The sequence below is a fragment of the Myxine glutinosa genome, unplaced genomic scaffold, assembly GCF_964187855.1.
Source record: "Myxine glutinosa unplaced genomic scaffold, kmMyxGlut1.1 SCAFFOLD_2502, whole genome shotgun sequence".
Lineage (NCBI taxonomy): Eukaryota > Metazoa > Chordata > Myxini > Myxiniformes > Myxinidae > Myxine > Myxine glutinosa.
In genome coordinates, this window is record NW_027618596.1 from 31,210 (window position 1) to 49,410 (window position 18,201).

At 42.7% G+C, this 18,201-nt stretch overlaps 1 protein-coding gene across 1 annotated transcript in view; it reads right to left on the bottom strand.

Annotated features, from left to right (window-relative positions):
* Nucleotides 1-552: 552 nt before the first annotated feature.
* Nucleotides 553-18,201, bottom strand: part of LOC137416188 (cysteine-rich secretory protein LCCL domain-containing 1-like) — a 32,489-nt gene continuing 14,840 nt past the window's right edge. The window contains exons 4-5 of the mRNA XM_078769430.1: nt 9,880-10,013; nt 553-1,062 (exon numbers count right to left, since the gene is read on the bottom strand). Of these exons, the coding sequence (XP_078625556.1) occupies nt 1,011-1,062; nt 9,880-10,013 (186 nt within the window). The 3' untranslated portion in view covers nt 553-1,010. The remainder of the gene's footprint in view (nt 1,063-9,879; nt 10,014-18,201) is intronic.

Here is an 18,201-nt window from a genome sequence, read left to right on the forward strand (position 1 = left end):
ATTAAATATTTAATTTTTGATTAATTTATTATTTAATTAGTTTCCAAAAAGTTAGATTCAGATGAAACACTGGTGGTTTGGGTGTGCTATTAGCCAATTGATTAAGAAATTATTTTACGATTATTACATATTTATTTTATTTTCACAATTAATCAATCAAGTATTGTACACCTCTCCCTCCCAATACCAACTCTATGCGCTGCATGGCAGTATTTCCGGGTGCCGAAGGCACTCCTGCAATGCCGCACTAGAGGATGTTATTTATTTATTTGGCATGGGGGTGTTGTACTTTGAATGTATCTGTACTTGTTATTTATTTATTTGGGATGTTGGCTGGTGTAGCTTGAATGTAGCTCTACTTGTCAAAAATATATTTTAAATCCACGTTTATATGAATGAACATAATGGTCAAGAAACATGATGCTTTGTTGCAAGAATATTTAATGGTACAAAGGTGTGCAAAAGGTGTAAAAACAGTCGCCTACATGGTAGGAAGATGGGAATGTAAGTGGAATAGTTAGTACTCGGATTTGCACAGCATGGACACCGTGAAACAGTAAAGATATATATTTTATGCAAACATCTGTACCAACTTCATCAATCTATTACAAAGATGTCATCAAAGACTGTTTTTGATGAGACCAGAACATATTCAAAGCACAGAGAAAGTTTCTTCAATACCCACCTGGGGCTTTATCCTCTAGAGCTTCAAGAAATATCCAAAAATAACATTTCTTTCAAACTGCGTGCAACTACATTCTAACTGTGAGCCATTTGGCGAGGGATTACTGAGATCGTTAGAAACTGTACAGTCGGGCTTTGATGCACGAAGTGAAATAAAGCAGTTGGTGTGGGCTCACAAGCACGGGCTGCGGCCTGCACTTGGAGGATCGTCCTCAAGCCTCTCCCCTCTCTCAGCCTGTTCTTGCTCCACCACACTCCTCGACTCCAGAGAGTCACATCTCGACTCAACCAATGACTAGAGATGGTTTCCTTTAACTTGAGGGCAGTCACAGAACGGCAAATACTCGGAAGGCCTGCCCTCCATGAGTATTTCTCATGCTGCGGATAGAAATACACAAGAACATGGCATGCTCAGGGAGAGGAATGAGTAAACACATGAACAAGCGGAGTTCTTAACAAAGAAATAGTGTTATATGGAAATATTTTCATTATATTATTTTTCAATACAGTACTTTCATTGGATTTCATCACACCTGTTGTGAACACAGTGAGAATTTAAGGTATCTGTGGCATTAAACAAAAAAAATAACAGGTCTACTCCATCTCCCGTCCCCCGCCTCCCCACCCAGCTCCCCATCCCCGGGGCCCCCACCAGGCCAGCAATTGCCTTTGTATAATAAAGAATATCTTTCATCCTAAGTATAGATTTTTGTTACAGTGATCTAAGGCTCATAGATTAGCTCATACATGTATTACATGTCGGACAAGGACAAGGAGGTATCATTGTATTTTTACATTAATTACAAGGATACTCATAGGCAACAGACAAATCAAAAATGTATGGGATTTGAACCTCTTTCATTACCCCACGCACACGAAGCGAAAAGCGGGGTTAAGCAATTGGTTCATGTCTGTCCGTCTGTCTGTCTGCAAGCGTCAGTTTATGATTGAGGAAAAACTTATTGAAATGGAATGTTATATTTTGAACACAAATCGGAACATGAATAGGAAGACAAGTCCCGAACAGTGGTTTAGTGGTTTAACCATACTTTGGCTCTGAATTCGTCTCGATCGTGCATGTGCAGAGAGGAGTGCGGTAACATTTTTTATTCTGTCTGCCTGCCCGGCAATCAAACAAAATTGAAAATCATTCCAAGCAGGAAACGTACTATTTTTAAGGACATTATAAAGGACACAAACAACAGGCATGTAGAGCTAATGGAACGTGTTAGATAAGGTGATGTAATAGACATTGGGTAAAATGGCGGTAAAACCCAGAATTAATTTATTTATATACCTTTAAACCTCTTTAAACCTATATTTAAATATAATTATATACTTTAACACTAGAACACAAATTGCCTTCATTATACCATGATATATATCGATATATCATGAGAGAGCGTGGCACGCGTCAGGGTGAAGAAGAGGCCGTCAATATGGCTCTGTCGATGCTGACTGACGCTGTGTTGCATGCTGATCAACAAAGCCTACATCTCCTAAACTGCGACTCAGAGTCGTCTTATTACGGTGTACAAGGGTGATTTATAAGACTGCTTCAGTAATGCTAAACTTCCGGATATTTTTTGAACGATCTTTAAAATCATTATTTTATTAAAATTGAAATACTGCATATACTTGAACACTGCACATGGTCTCAGACTCATGGAGGAGCTGCAACACAATTCACACAAATCACACACATGCACAGACACACGACCTGACTTCCAACAGAGCACTCTGGGTACCGGCAATGCCATCTTTCACGATGTCGCTTTTCTCTCCGTACCTAACGGGCAATTAAAGTCGTATTTCTTCCTCCTTATGGATGTCGACCGATGGGGTTGTCCATGCTCTATCCTTTAAATGCTGAGTGTCAAGCAAGGAAGCAGCCACTGAAGGGCCTGATGACATATAGGCATATAATTATCAGGCCTAACATTGCACCATCCATTTTAAAACTTTATTGGTATTACTCAGCTCGTGTTGGAATCAAACCACCAACATCCCAGACTCGGAGCAAAGGTTCTAACATGCATTGGCTAACGGGGCTTCCAGAGCTGCACCAAATTACATCATCCAATGCCATTCAACTGGTAGAATAGCTCAACAGTGGCAAACTTACTTTTGAGTGTGTCTAGTCTGGCCTCGATTCCTCACCAAATGAGATCTGTCATCCTGGATTTCCACTGGCAGGGCATTGTATAAAATAGTACTTGGTCCTTCAGGAGACAATAGGCCGACTGTCATATCCGCTAGCACTCGTAGGTACGGTGAGGATCGAGCAATACCTTTTGAAAACAGTAGAATATTTTGTGCTGTGACCATAGACAAATTACAGTCGTGTCCAAAAATATTGGCACCCTTGCACCTTTTTCAAATAACATACAATTTTCTCTAAAAATAAGTTTAAATTCACAAAAGTATTTGGTCTCCACAATTCTTTATTTCACTGTTAATATTACAGAACCTTTGTTTTTGATTCAGAACTTAATATATCCTTATAAATCAGAAAATAAAAAGAAATGGCATTGACAAAATTATTAACACCCTCGACTTAATATTTGGTAGCACAGCCTTTGGACAAAATAAGTGCAGTCAAGTGCTTCTATAGCCATGAATGAGCTTCCCATACCTCTCTACTGGCAGTTGACCCACTCTTCTTGTGTAAACTGCTCCAGTTCTCCCAGATTTGAAGTGTGCCTTCTCCCAACTGCTGTTTTCAGATCTCCCCACAGGTGTTCAATGGGATTTAGATCTGGACTCATTGCTGGCCACTTCATGAACTATATCTGGGTGCTTTTTGAAGTGTGTTTGGGGTCGTTGTCCTGCTGCAAGACCCATGACCTTCAACAGAGACCCAGCTTTCTGACACTGGGTTGACCATTGCGCTCCAAAATGCCTTGGTAATCAGCTGATTTCATGATGCCATGCACACATTCAAGGCACCCAGTGCCAGAGGCAGCACAGAAATCACAAAACATCACTGAACCTCCTCCATGTTTGACTGTAGGGAAGGTGTTCTTTTCTTTGAAGGCTTCATTTTGTTTTCTGTAAACATGGAGATGGCGTGCTTTACCAAAAAGCTCTAATTTGGTCCCATCTGTCCACATGACATTCTCCCAGAAGGAATTTGGCTTGTTCAGGTGTGTTTTGGCAAACTCCTGTTCGGGTTTCTTATGTCTCTCTCTCAGCAGCAGTGGGGTCCTCCTGGGTCTCCTTCCATTGAGGTCATGACAGATGGTGTGAGTTGAAACTGTCGCACCTTGTGTCTGAAGGTCAGCGTGAATCTGTTTGGCAGTTTATCGAGGTGCTTTCTCCACCATTCGAACAATCCTTCGCTGCAATCTGCGATCAAGTTTTCGCTTGCGGCCACGTTCAGGGAGGTTGGCTACAGTGCCATGGGCCTTAAACTTCCTGATAACATTGCGTACAGTGGATACAGGAACATCAAGGTCTCTGGAGATGGACTTGTAGTGTTGAGATTGTCCATACTTGGCAACAATCTTGTGTCTGACCTCCTCAGACAATTCCATTTTTCTTTTTTTTCTACATGGTCATTGTGGTACACACAGTGACACAAAACAGCAGAATGACTCCTTTTCTATATTCAAACTGGTTGAATGAGTGATCACCCCTCAGCCCAAATTGGGCTAAGGGGTATTGTCGTCACGGGCGTCGTCCGGGCGTCCGTCAACTTTTGGTTTCCGTCAATTTCAAGGAGAACCGTTTGTGCGATTAAATCCATTTTTGCAGTGTGTGTTGGGGTTGAGTAGAGGAAGGTTATTTTCGAAAATGGGCGCGCTGCAATTTTCAATATGGCCGCCACGGCAGCCATCCGGGCGTCCGTCAACTTTTGGTTTCCGTCAATTTCGAGCAGAACGGCTTGTCTGATTAAATTCATTTTTGCAGTCTGTGTTGGGTAGAGGAAGCTTCCTTTCGAAAATGAGCATGCTGCGATTTTCAATATGGCCGCCACGGCAGCCATCTTGAAATTGGTTTCCGTCAATTTCGAGCAGAACGGCTTGTCCAATTTAATCCATTTTTGCAGTTTTTGTTGGGGTTGAGTAGAGGAAGGTTCATGGGTGCGCTGCGATTTTCAATATGGCCGCCACGGCAGCCATCTTGAAATTGGTTTCCACCATGCATGGGCTGAGGGGTTACGCCCGCTTTGCGGTGATATTTATTTTTATATTGCAGGCACCTGCAACTCAACACAGGTAAGTTCAATTCCAAAGTAAAGGAGAATCACCTGCTTGAAATCTAATTATTTCTAACAACTTCTATAAGGTGCCAATAATATTGTCTGGGCCATTTTAGGATTTCTGTGTGGAATAAGCTAAGATTTAGTAATTTTTTTCAGCTTTTTTTGTTTTGTTCCACCTGCAATCTAAAGAAATACATATATGGATACCAAAATATTTTTTAATTTCAACAATTTTCTGGAAGAAATGGTGAATTATTTGAAAAAAGTGCAAGGGTGCCAATATTTTTTAGGCATGACTGATTATTTCAGCCCTGACTTCCCCGAGGAAGGCAATGGAAAGTCACCCAGTGTATATTTCTTGCCAAGAGACAAATTTGGCAGGACCTGCTGTTCTGTTAACGTTAATGATACCGTCCACCGTTCTATACAATGCCAGCCAAGATGTGTTCATTTTATTTCTCCCTGACCTTGTTATATTGTCATCCTAATGAATATAAAACGATCAGGGATCTGGGAAATAAATGAAAAACCAAGAGGCTTCATCCCATATTCCCAGCAACATTTGTGGTGGTGCTTCTTATGGGAAAACAACAAAATAATAATTCTTCTGAACACTGGCTGCAGGGAAACAGAAAAGAAACTAAAATCCAATACAGTACTTCTCATAACAGACTCGCTTTGATTGCTAATGAAATCCAGATGTGATACCCAGGTTTTGCTGCCAATAGACGCACACCGAAGTGTGCAACGGTCCATCATTCCATCAGCCATACACCTCCTCACACTTCTTCCGCAGAAACTTCTGCCTTGGTGCTACACAGGTGGCTCATCTTGCTGTCCACTTTCCTATGTGACTACCGTACAAGCACAGGAAGATGGTTTGTTTATATGTCCTGGACTAGCTTTGCTGTCTATTTGACTTGGCCACCATACTACCCAAAAATTGTGAAAGCTCCAGGGAAGGTTTCTTGGTTCATCCTAAGTATTATGCAAACAGAAATGGAGGAATATTTGAGTCACCCTCACCCCCACTGCCTCCATATGTCCCACATATTTCCTTTCTCCTCCCATCCTTTCATATTTTCCAAACAGTGGCTAAGGTTCAAGGAAGAGCTTGCATATAAATCACAAGAGGAGACTGTGTACTTTTACTTGAATTAAAAGGATACTACTACGACTACTACTATGACTACTACTACTACTACTACTACTACTACTACTACAACATTGCTACTACTAACACCACAAGTACTACTACCACCACCACTACTACTACTACTACTACTGACAGAACGCGTGTGCCATCTTTCGGATGGACGTTAAACGGGCATCCCGTCTGCCAGCATTCATTGATGGACATTACAGATCCCATGGTGTCCTTCACGAAGAGGAGACGAGTGATTTCCGGCATCATGAACAAATTTAAAATTCCTGCCCTAACCACCAGAGGGCATTGCATCAGTGGCAGAACTAGAGTCCCTTTATAGAGAGAGTAGCGACGACTAACGATTTGACGCCATTTTGAGTCCATTCAGTGCGGAGCCGCCGTATGGCGCGAGTGCATTGAACCGTGTATTCCATTATGTTCTCTATGTATGAGAGATGGGAATGGTCTTTTCCATGTTGATAATGAACAAATTATGTGAAGATGACAAAATAGAAGATTTATGACAACTAAGAGCCATATGATAAAGAAGAAAATCACAGAGCTGGTTGTGATTTAACAGTCACAGACATTTAGAACCATGACAAAGAAGGAATGAACTAGACAGGTACACGTGCTGCTTATTTCAGCCTCATTTTAATTTCAGGGAGGCAAGAGCGAGACTCGAACTCTCACCTCCCTGCTTATACATGTACATGTACAATACAATGTTAAGAGTTATCTTTGTATTTCTGCAGTTGTTTGACCTTGTTTATCGTGTGTGGGTATATATTTGTGTTTGTTTAATTTTCATACTTAAATTATTAATCTAAACTTTGCTGCATGTTGCCGATCATATATTAAGGGTGTAGTACTGGTGAACAGGCGAATTTTTTTTTTTTTTTTTTTTTAGCTGAACAGTTTCCTTATAGTCTTATAAACAAGAATCATGCTATTAGAGGTCATAGAAGTACCCCTAAATATTGAAAAATTCAAATTTCAATTCAATTCAATATAATATTTTGCATTTTGCATGCATTCAATTTGTTATAACTTTAATTTGCATCATTCTTTTGGGCTGAAATTTGGACAGGATATTCAGAATATCACTTCCTTTAAAATGATGAAGGCTTTTGTTTATAGGAGTAGCCATTGTGGATCTATTGAAGGACAACCACGTTTTATCTGGTAATTGGCATAATTAGCTAATTAGTGAACATTTGACATAATTTCACAAAATCCTCTCATCAGGTAGTAGAGTAACACATGTATAATAAATGTACCAAGTTTTGTGTGAAAAGAATGATAGGTGACATAGAAGATAGAAGTAGAAATGTGTTCTTTGTTTTTCCTTGTTTTTTATTCACAGTCTCATTTATGCAAATTATATGCATGTAATATGACAAAGAAGCGTTGAAACTGGTCTGAGTTAAAGCCAAGATTATATCTTTCAAGAAAAACTGAAAATTAGATATAAACTTGACTTTGTTTTTGTGTAAAGGCCTCTCAAAGGTACCTATGTAGTTCTCTCAATTTTTCACCAGTACAACACCCCTAATCCCACCAAAAATAGATTACCCCCCTCCCCCCTCCCCCCTACCCCCCCTCCCTCCCTCCCTCCCTCCCTCCCTCTCTCTCTCTCTCTCTCTCTCTCTCTCTCTCTCACACACACACACACACACACACACACACACACACACACACACACACACACACACACACACACACACACACACACACACACACACACACACACACACACACACACACACACACACACACAATCTCTAATACATATTATTGTATTATCTCTATACATATATTATCTAATATACATAATATACATATACATATACATAATACATATACATATTATCTCTAATACATACTAATACATAATACAAAAAAAAAAAATACAAATTACATATTTACAATCACACACACACACATACACGCATGTGCTAATGCACACACATACAAATTATAAATTGAAAGTCACACACACAAACACAAGTTAATGTCCTCACACATTCAAATCAACAGAGACAAATACATACATTCAATGCATGCCCCCCCCCCCCCCCCCTTTCTCAGTTGTGGCATACAACTGTATCACTGGCATGAATTGGTTTCTAGCAAATTCTTTCTGAAGCATCATTGAAAATTTTGAATGACAATAATTCTATCTTCCATGTGAAAGTACAAAAAATAAAACTTATTTTATTATTTGCTTTACGAAGGTCTCAGAGACCATTGTGAAAGGCTTTGAACTCATTTACGATTAATACTCAAACCGTGAACCTGTAACCTTCCACTTTTATAGCAAATTACATAATTTTTCTCCGTTCATTCGTCTTTGTTTTGACTTTAGTTTGACCGGAGTTTGACTTTGAGTCTGAGTCTGACTTTGGAGACATGATCTAGACCCTATATTAATTGATCTAGCTCGAAGACTCGAACTCAAACTTAATTTTCAATAAAGATGCCTTCCCCTTCAAGTGCTAATTAATCCACGAGCAATGGATAACAAGCCTGTAAAGCCAAAGCAAAGGCCAGTCTCACTCGCAGCACACAAATATACACATATGGGACCATTACCACCATCACACTGACCTGGCAGAGAACTGACGAAGAAGTTACTTTCCATCCAACACGACTGACTCTGTTCTCCCAGATTTTCCGTCTTTTAGCATCTGATGGAAATCTATACATCTTGAATCCCTTCTCCGTTCTATTTGTGCACCCACAGGCGCTACAACCTGTCATTTTGTCGTAAAATCGATGTAAAACACGAATGAGAACGCTGCGTACAGCGGGAACGTTAAAACGCTGACCGATATGCGTCCGATCCTGATCCTGTCCGCGATGGACTCAAAATGGCTCCACGCGATCACGTGACTAGATTTTTCCAGACCCTCTATGTCGCAACTCTGTATATAAAGGGCCTCTAGGCAGAACCACACCCTCAGCCAATGATGCTACCCTGCAGCTTTGTGCTGCAGATGAACGCACGACTACTACTAATACTACTATTACTACCACGAGTAGTTAAAAGACAATTTCCCATATTAGGGAGTTGGTCAGCTGATGGTGCCTCGCCACTTAGTCCTGTCAAAAGCATCCTCCTCCATTAACCACAACAACTACAAGTCTCTATTGATCGAATCCTTCCAGGTCTTTTTCAGTCTACCATCTTCTCCTCATCACAAGCCCAAACCAACTCTTTCTCAACTCTTCCTCAGTACGACTAGCTTTGAGCCTATTTCTTATGTCCACACTACTCTGCTTATCCTTTAGTGCTACCCAACACACCCATCTCATCATCTTTATCTCTATCCTATCTATTCTTCTCTCATCCTCCACCCTCATTCCCTATGCCTCACTACCGTACATCAAAATTGGTCTACTAAAGGCAAAATATACTCGGCTTCTACCTCACTTGGGATATTTCTGTGTTAAAATACTTTTTAAATCACTCCACTTATTCCATACTACCCTTATCCTAGTTCTCACAGCTAACTCCGCTCTGCCACCTGCATCTAACATATCTCTCAAGTAACAAAAGCTAATGCCTAAAGTAAAAAAAACAACCTTTTCCAGCCTAACTTCAAATGGACAAATAGTAGAAAATGGACAAATCAACACATTATGTGGGAATTTAGCCTGGCATCCCAACATCACAAGCTAAGCTTGTGCTCAGATGGGAATGCAAACAAGGCCAATCCAAACTTGGGTTGTTTCCTTTCTGAAATCGTGCCATGGTCCCCATGAGGAAATGTACCGCACACCTAAAGTAGAGATTTTCCTGTATTTCCAACTGTTGTATAGCCAAATGTGTATTTACCTCTCTGAGAAGACTCCATTTTGGAAAGAGCCCAGGTATTGTCTCTTCTTCCGTGAAGGCATGACGTCGATGTATCCTCCACGGTTGTTGCTGATCACTCCAGAATGCACTGCACTACGGCAGATGCTTGAGCGCTGTAGTTGTGGTAAAGGGGGATGAGAAGGGCAAGGTCAGGGGGGGTCATTATGACAGTTAGTGCATTATTTATGGATTACACATGGTGTAACACAGACACCAGACTGGGCAGGTGCACCGAGTCTGATTCCATTTACGATCTGCTCGATTTGGGTTCCAAATGGAGAGGAAAATATTCACAAACAAGATAACTCGGCTGTTTCTCTTTGTTTAGGAGAGCAGGCTGCTGCACCCCCAACCCCCATTGAGAATCTAACCCGAGTCTTCTTGTTTGTGAGGAGAGTATGCTATCCATTACAGGGCTAATAGTGTGTGTATATTGGTGGAGGGTATGGGATGAGGGAGAAGAAGTGTATTAGGGGAATTCATTCACAAACACTTCTGGACAGTCAATAGCATTTCCTTTCTGACCGACAACAATATGGAAGGTTGGCAAAATTAATAACGATCAAAATGTTTTATACTACTTATTTTAATATCTTTAATAACGTTTTTTTCACCAAGGCCTGTTGCTCCCTTGTTCGAGAAACAGAAATCTATGTTTCTGCCCTTTAAAAAATGGAAGTCTCCCCAACCAAGGCAGAAAGCCACATCTTATTATATCTTATATTATAATAATAGAGCAAACATATATGGTACGGTAATGTATGTTTATCTGTTTGTTTGTATGTTTGTTTATATGCGACCAAAACGTCTTATTCTTCATATAAAATTAACACCCTCTTAATTACGTTTAGACTGCTGAGACCCCTCAGACTTTTGACGACCCTTTAAGTCCCCCAAGACCCTTAAGACCACCAAGACCGCCTGAAGACCCAAAACACACCAAAGACCCCAAATACCTTTGAAGCCCCTGAGGCTCAAAAAGACCTTGAAGACACAAATGGCCCCGAAGACACAAATGGCCCTGAAGACCCAAAAGACCCCAAAGACACAAAAGACCAAAAACACCCCAAAGACCCAAAACACCCCAAAGACCCAAAACACCCCAAAGACCCAAAACACCCTAAAGACCCAAAACACCCCAAAGACCCAAAACACCCCAAAGACCCAAAACACCCCAAAGACTCAAAACACCCCAAAGACCCAAAACACCCCAAAGATCCAAAACACCCCAAAGACCCAAAACACCCCGAAGACCCAAAACACCCCGAAGACCCAAAAGATCAGGAAGACCCAAAAGACCCGGAAAACTCAAAAAGACCCCAAAGACCCAAAAGACCCCGAACACCCAAAACACCCCGAAAATCCAAATCATGCTGAAGACCCAAAACACACTGAAGACCCAAAAGACACCAAAATGGTCAAATGCCTATCCCTCTGAAACGACGTGCGGTGAGGCACGCAGAGCGCGCCGAGTCATGCTGGTGAGGTAAGAGGATACAGGAAAGTTTAATAAAGTCAAATAAAAAAATAAAAAGAGGAAAAGAGGAAGAAAACATCCAATACACAGACATATAATTACCAAAACTAGTGGGCACCCCTGCCATCTGGGTGGGAGTACCTGTATCGACCCACCGAACATGGATGGCCGCCTAGTCTCCAGGGAGTCAAAAAAAAAGTAAAATGGTCAAAGATAGCATCCAAATCAATATAGTAATCACCAGTATGAGTTAAGAGGTGAGGAAAGCATGGGATAAAGACACCGTACTGTAATCACCAATATTGTCATCAACGTTGTGAGGTGAGGAAAAACGAGGTGAGGAAAGCATGGGATTTCCCACATCACCTAGATGGACGAATGTTTGCTGACGCGGATAGATGCGAGAACAATAGACATGAATAATGATGCTGGGAAAAATGGGCACACCCAATTGGTCAGTGCCATGACCAATCAACAAGTGAATATAGCTGACATAGCTATAGTCACACAACCTCCATTTATTATATTAGATACATTCACAAGAGAGGTGGTGGCAATGCCAAATCCTATCAGGGCGAGAAAGCAACTAGAAATGCAAGACCAAAAAAAGAAGACAGTTCAACTACAAAGGTCTAGTGGAATCAGATGAAACTCCAAAGATGTAGGAGGTAGGAATTTACATTACTTTAAAAACTGCGTGGATAATAGGACAACGTTTAAGGGCCAAATTTACAAAAGGTATTTAGCAAGCATCTTGTTAACACACGCCTGACAATTAAATGGTGACAAACACACAGCTAGTTTGTGAAGGACTTCCATGAAAAACGTACCCGTTCACAAACAAACGGGTACGTTCACGTATAGAAACATCGATCGTGGGACCATGGCGAATCTGCATATGGCGATCCGCGAATTCATGTTTAGAAAGTAGAAACCATCACGGCATTTTGTCATTCACTTGAACTCGATATCTCTTTTTTCATTCCAAACAGCATAACTCCAATCACAAATTAATCACAAAATAAACTTTTAACAACATTGTTAATGTTTCCTTCATTGTAAAAACTACAAAGTCAACAGTTAAAAGGATTTTGAGCCGATAGGTGTTACGGCCTTGGCAAGATCGATGGAGACAGCGATCTGTTAGCTTATACACCGCCCAAATAGCTATGTGGAATTCTCTCATGTAGAGATTAAACCGACATCGTTTGAACTTTGGCCGATGTCATTATTTACATTTAATGATGTTTATATATGAATCAAAAAGAAGATAATTGGTTTTGGGTCGTCCTTTCCGCATATCTCATGGGATTGTGAGTTGCAGAGACGACCGTGATGGCGGGGAGGGGGTTGGCATTATCTCAAGCAGGGATTCAACCCATGTCCTTATAAAAGGTCTTTGTCTGAGGTCACAGAGTCCGATCGGTGCAGCCGTTTGTGCGGCACCTGGGAAAATAACGTTATGCGGGAGTCCAAACCTGAAAATGATGGAGGCCAAAGCTGAAATTGGAAAAACAATATAGCCTGTCATTCTAAAGTTAACTTAAGCTTCCAAGACGTATATTAGAGTACAACTGCAGTTGAACGGCACTTTGTAGAGAACATACCTCTGCCTGGCGAATGGTTAAACTTTTGTATCTCAGAGTAGACTAGAAAATCACAATACAGAATCGCATTTCATCCAAATCAATCACAGGAATCACCATAGGTCCAGTCTTTCATATCCTGATCTACCCCCTCGTTTTTGGCCATATCACTCAATGGTGAATAATTACTTTAAAATTCTACTAGCTGAATCCGCATCTGGATCCTCACCAGAATTGAATCGATTCTTCCTTGTCACACACACAACCTGTCCAACAAGTTTTCTCCAAATCCATCCATAACTTTTTGAGATATCCTGCTATGTATCGTTTTAGGCCTATCTCCCAATGGTGAAGAATACCTTAAAATATTAAACAATTATCATATCCGAATGCATATTCAGATCTTCGCCAAAATCGAATCGAATCGTCCTTGTCACACACACAACCTGTCCAACAAGTTTTCTCCAAATCCATCCACAACTTTTTGATATATCCTGCTAATGTATCGTTTTTGGCCCTATCCCCCAATGGTGAAGAATCACTTTAAATTTTATAGTAACCGGATCAGAATCCGGATGTTCACCAAAATCTAATCATTTCGTCCGAATACGTCCACAACTTTGAGATATTTTGTTCACTAACGGACAAACAAACAGACAGACAGACAGGGGTGAAAACATAACCTCTATCCACCTTTGGTGCCGGAGATAACTATACCATTTTTGCCAAATGCTTGCTTCTAGGCCTTAAATACACACTTAAACAGGCCGTATAAAAGTTTTTGTTATTTAAACGCTTATGATTAAGTTTTGATCGTGCATTAGATAATCAACTTTCGGGAATAAGCGATTAACTTTTGAACAGGTGATCATCACTCGATTAATAATCCTACACTTGTCTATCTCTTAAACGCCTTTCCTAAATTCTTCCCTAAAAGTTTGTAAAGGAGTTTTTCTCACATCTGCCATTCCCCGACAGCCCAACTGCCTTACTTTAAAAATGTGATTCAGGTTCCGGCAGCAAGAACCATTCGCAAAGGTACAACCAAACAACTCACAGCTGATACTTTTGGCATTTAAACTCAAGGAATGTAGATCAAGAATCAATCTTTTCTTCCCCATCCTCCTACATAGTTTTTGATCCACACCTTATATATATATATATATATATATATATATATATATATATATATATATATATATATATATATATATATATATATATATATATATATTGTTGCGGATATGAGGACTGTATATTTTTTTTATTGTGTGAATTATTATTATTGGTTATTCTGCGCCTCCTGCCTCCGGAGCTGTGTAAAGGTCAAAGGGCATCCCATAATTAGTCCATAAAGCATCCACGCCACAGCCAATCATAGAATACCCCTGTTCAATAGTTATATCTTATTCTGTGTTTTAGGGTAAGGCTGTGTCTCCCATTAATAGAAGTACTCCATTGCACCAAGTGAAAGAGATAGATTCCCTTCATTCCCATTCCCAAAACCTCCATTCCCCCTTTTCGTCGATTAGAAACTACCTCCGCTCCAATTACCGCCATTGACCACGAGGCAGGGTCGGAGAAGAAAGGCGTGTCTCCACCTCGTCATAGAGGGGAGGAGTGAGCCAGCCCCACTCGACCAACCATGAGCCAGGGGTTTGGCTAGGGAGGGCGGAGGAAGAGCTATCGGGGAGGTTCGCAAAGGTTGAGGGACGGGACCTATATAACCCGCAGCGCGACGCTCCCCAGGCAGTCGAGCTTTGAAGAAGAAAGAGATGAGTACTGAGCATTGAGATGAGAAGAGGCTGCGCTTTTAGAGAGAGGCGCTGAGAGGAGGGAATGAGCGGGCGTGTCCAAAGGAGATGAGCTTTTACCGGCAGAGAAAAGGGAGCCCAAGCCGTTGAGAAGAGAGAGGGTCCAAGAAGCAGAGCTGAGCTGTGTGGTTTTGGTCGTCAGTGGTTGCGTTGTGGTGGTCAGTGGTTGCGTTGGTTGCGTTGAGTTGTCGGTGGTGAGGAGTGATTGGACCAAGAGAACATAGAGAACATCCAAGGATGGGACATCCGAGAAAGCACAAAGCCTGCTGTAATCCTGGAAAAGCACGCGACGTCCACAGCAGCAGCAGCAGCAGCAGCAGCGGCGGCCACAGCAGCAACCACACTCAACAGCCGCTTGGGTCCTGGACGGCGGTTTTGAGCAGGGCCGCGAAGGAACGGCGGCTGCTAAACGCGCCGATCGTGCTGTACAATACAACTCCTAGCCATCCTCTCCTTCCAGCCAATTCCTGTCATCATTCCCCGCGTGAGTCTGTCTTTTGTTTGTTCTGTCCCTGGGTTAATTAAGACTGTAGGTAAGCTAGCGTTGCACTGTGTATCTAATCTCGTCTGTAAATAAACGTGACTGCTTTCTTTTTGCTTGTGTGTATAATAAATCCAATTACTCTTCTGTACGTCTTCTCGTCTTATTCCTTTTCCTCTTTGCATTCGGTCGTTTTAGAGTTTTCCAGATTGGGCAGCTGCGGTGCGATACGGCCAAAGTTTGGGGTGAATCGGGTGAGTTGGGGAAGAATCGGGGGAACTGTTAGGTCGCGGTCATACCAACCGCTCGGTCAAAATTAACATCTTAACCGCGACAGTAACAATTGGTGTCGAGGAGTGAGATTCGAGGCCCGAACCAAATTTAAAAAAAAAAAAAAAAAAAAACATCTAGGAAAAAATTTTGGTCAAAATTATAAAGTACCGAAATTTGATTTTGTTTTAAAGAAAAACCCGAATTTTGAAATCGCGCCATGGCTGGTCAAGGCGATCGAATGCCGGTGGGTGAGCTAGAGGAGGGGTTAGGAGTAACCCAGGATCAGAGGGACGAAGTAGAGGAGAACATTGGCAATATGGTTGAGGGGGTATCAGACGCACAAAATGGCGCTCTCGCGCACGAGGTTTCAGGCGCGCAAAAAGGCGCCTCGCACGTGTGCGCGGTAGCCGAGCCCGCTGTATCAGCGGGCTTTAACATGCAGCCGATTGACATGCAGGCCCTCATTGCGCAGCTACAGGCAGCTGTACAGATGAGTATGGGGAACCAAATTGGAGGTTTGAAAAACAGTATGGGGGTAATGAGGGACGAATTGAGGGCTGATAGTGAGCGAATGAGGGACGAAGCGAGGGCTCAGAGTGAGCAATTGGGGGTAATGGGGGGCGAAATGGGGGGCAAAATTGGAGAAATGGGGGGCAAAATGGGAAAAATGGGGGAACGGCTAGAAGCTAAATTTGAGGGATTAGACAAGAAATTTGAGGGATTAGACAAGAAATTTGAGGGATTAGACAATGGGTTAGAGGGGGTGAAAAATGGGTTAATGGGGTTAGAAAATAGGATGGAAGACAAATTGCGGGAAATAGGGGAACAATCTGCCAGGGAAATCAAACGAATGGGGAACCAGATAGAGGAGGTGCAAATCGGGTTAGAAAGTAAACTGGATGCTCAGAGGGATGAATTGGGACAGATGAGGGTGGCATCTACAAAAGAGATGGAGGTGATGAAAGAGGAGATACGACGAGGTGTAAGTGAGGAGGTTTCGGGGCTACGCGAGGAGGCAAAGCGAGGTGAGAAGCGTATGGAGAAAGAGGTGAGGAATAATACGGCGAGGTTACAAGGGGGAATAGAAGATCTGACGGAGGAGGTGGAACAGCTGACGGAGGGACAGATGGAGTTAGTGGAGCAGGTTCAAAGGAACACTGCAGTACTAGGAGGGTTAAAGGTGACACAAAAAGAAATTAAAAATGACTTGATAGCGACACAGAGGCAATGTCAGATGGTACGTGAGGGGCTGACAATGAGGTTGGACGAGGTGACAGAGGTAATGGAGACAAAGGACCGGCAGGTGAGGATGCACATAGAGACGGTCACGGTAGCCTTAGAGGACGAACTTGAGGAGACGCACCGGGAAATAAAAGAGGTGAAGCAAAAATTAGAGGAAGTGGAAGAAGAGGTGAGTGAAATTAAGAAGAGACGGACAGAAACTAAGAGGGAGATAAAGGAGGAAGTAATGGAATTGGTACAAGGTCTGTGCTCGAATCGTGATGTGCTGCTCACTAACCAAATAAAGAGTTTGCAGGTGGCAAAGGAGGTGCGGAGACGAGGTGCCAAGGTGAGTGGCGATATAATCGGAAATGTACATGATGTGAGGAAAGCTTCAGTCGGCTGGGGATTGGTTTGGATCCGGGTGTTCGTGAAAGGCCGTTGGTGAAGTGTGTGACAGGTCAGGTGTGCGAAAAAAGAGGTGTGCGAGAATGTCCGACCATGGGGTGTGTGAGGAAAAAGTGCGCACCGACCAGTGAGTGTGCTGTCGAGAGTGAGTCGGTCGTAGCGCGTGTGCGAGGGGGTACATGGAAGCACGGTGTGGTGAGTGTTACGGAGGAAGTAACGAGAGAGTGTACACCTGTGGTGAGTGTTACAGAGGAAGTAACAAGAGAGTGTACACCTGTGGTGAGTGTTACAGAGGATGTAACGAGAAAGTGTACGCCTGTGGTGAGTGTTACAGAGGGTGTAACGGGAGAGTGTGCGCAAGAGTGTGCGCGAGAAAGGTGTGTAACGGACAGGTGCATGGGGAAAGAGTGCGCTGTCAAGAGTAAGGGGGAATGCACGCCTGTGGTGAGTGTTACAGAGGGTGTAACGGGAGAGTGTGTGCAAGAGTGTGCGTGAGAAAGGTGTGTAACGGACAGGTGCATGAGGAAAGAGTGCGCTGTCGAGAGTAAGGGTGAGTGCGCTGTCAAGAATGGAGGTGAAAGTAGTGAGAGTGACACGGAGCGTGAGTTGGTTGTGACAGGTGAGCGAGGATGTACACCTGGAATGGAAGGATGCACACCTGGAATGGTAGAGCATGTGTGGGAATGCACACTTGAGTTGGTCGTGAGGCACGTGGTTGGGTGTGCGAGTGAAAGCACACCTGTGATGGTCACAGAGGAGGTGATCGAGGAAGGGGCGCGAAGAGGTGTGTTGGTGAGGTGTGCGAGCGACGAATGTGTGCCAAGGTGTTCGGTGGTCAGGTGTGTGACCAAGTCGGTGACCGGAATGAGTGTACCGAGGTGTGTAAGGAAAGGTACGAGGAGCATGGGAACAGCTGGAGGTAGTAGCAAGAAAGGGGTAGCGTATGCGTGTAAGCATGCAGGTGAGGCATCGACGGTAACCGGGTTAGCGGTTAGAGCGACTTTTAGCCGAATCGGGCCCTCGGTGCATGCTGGGCTTCGC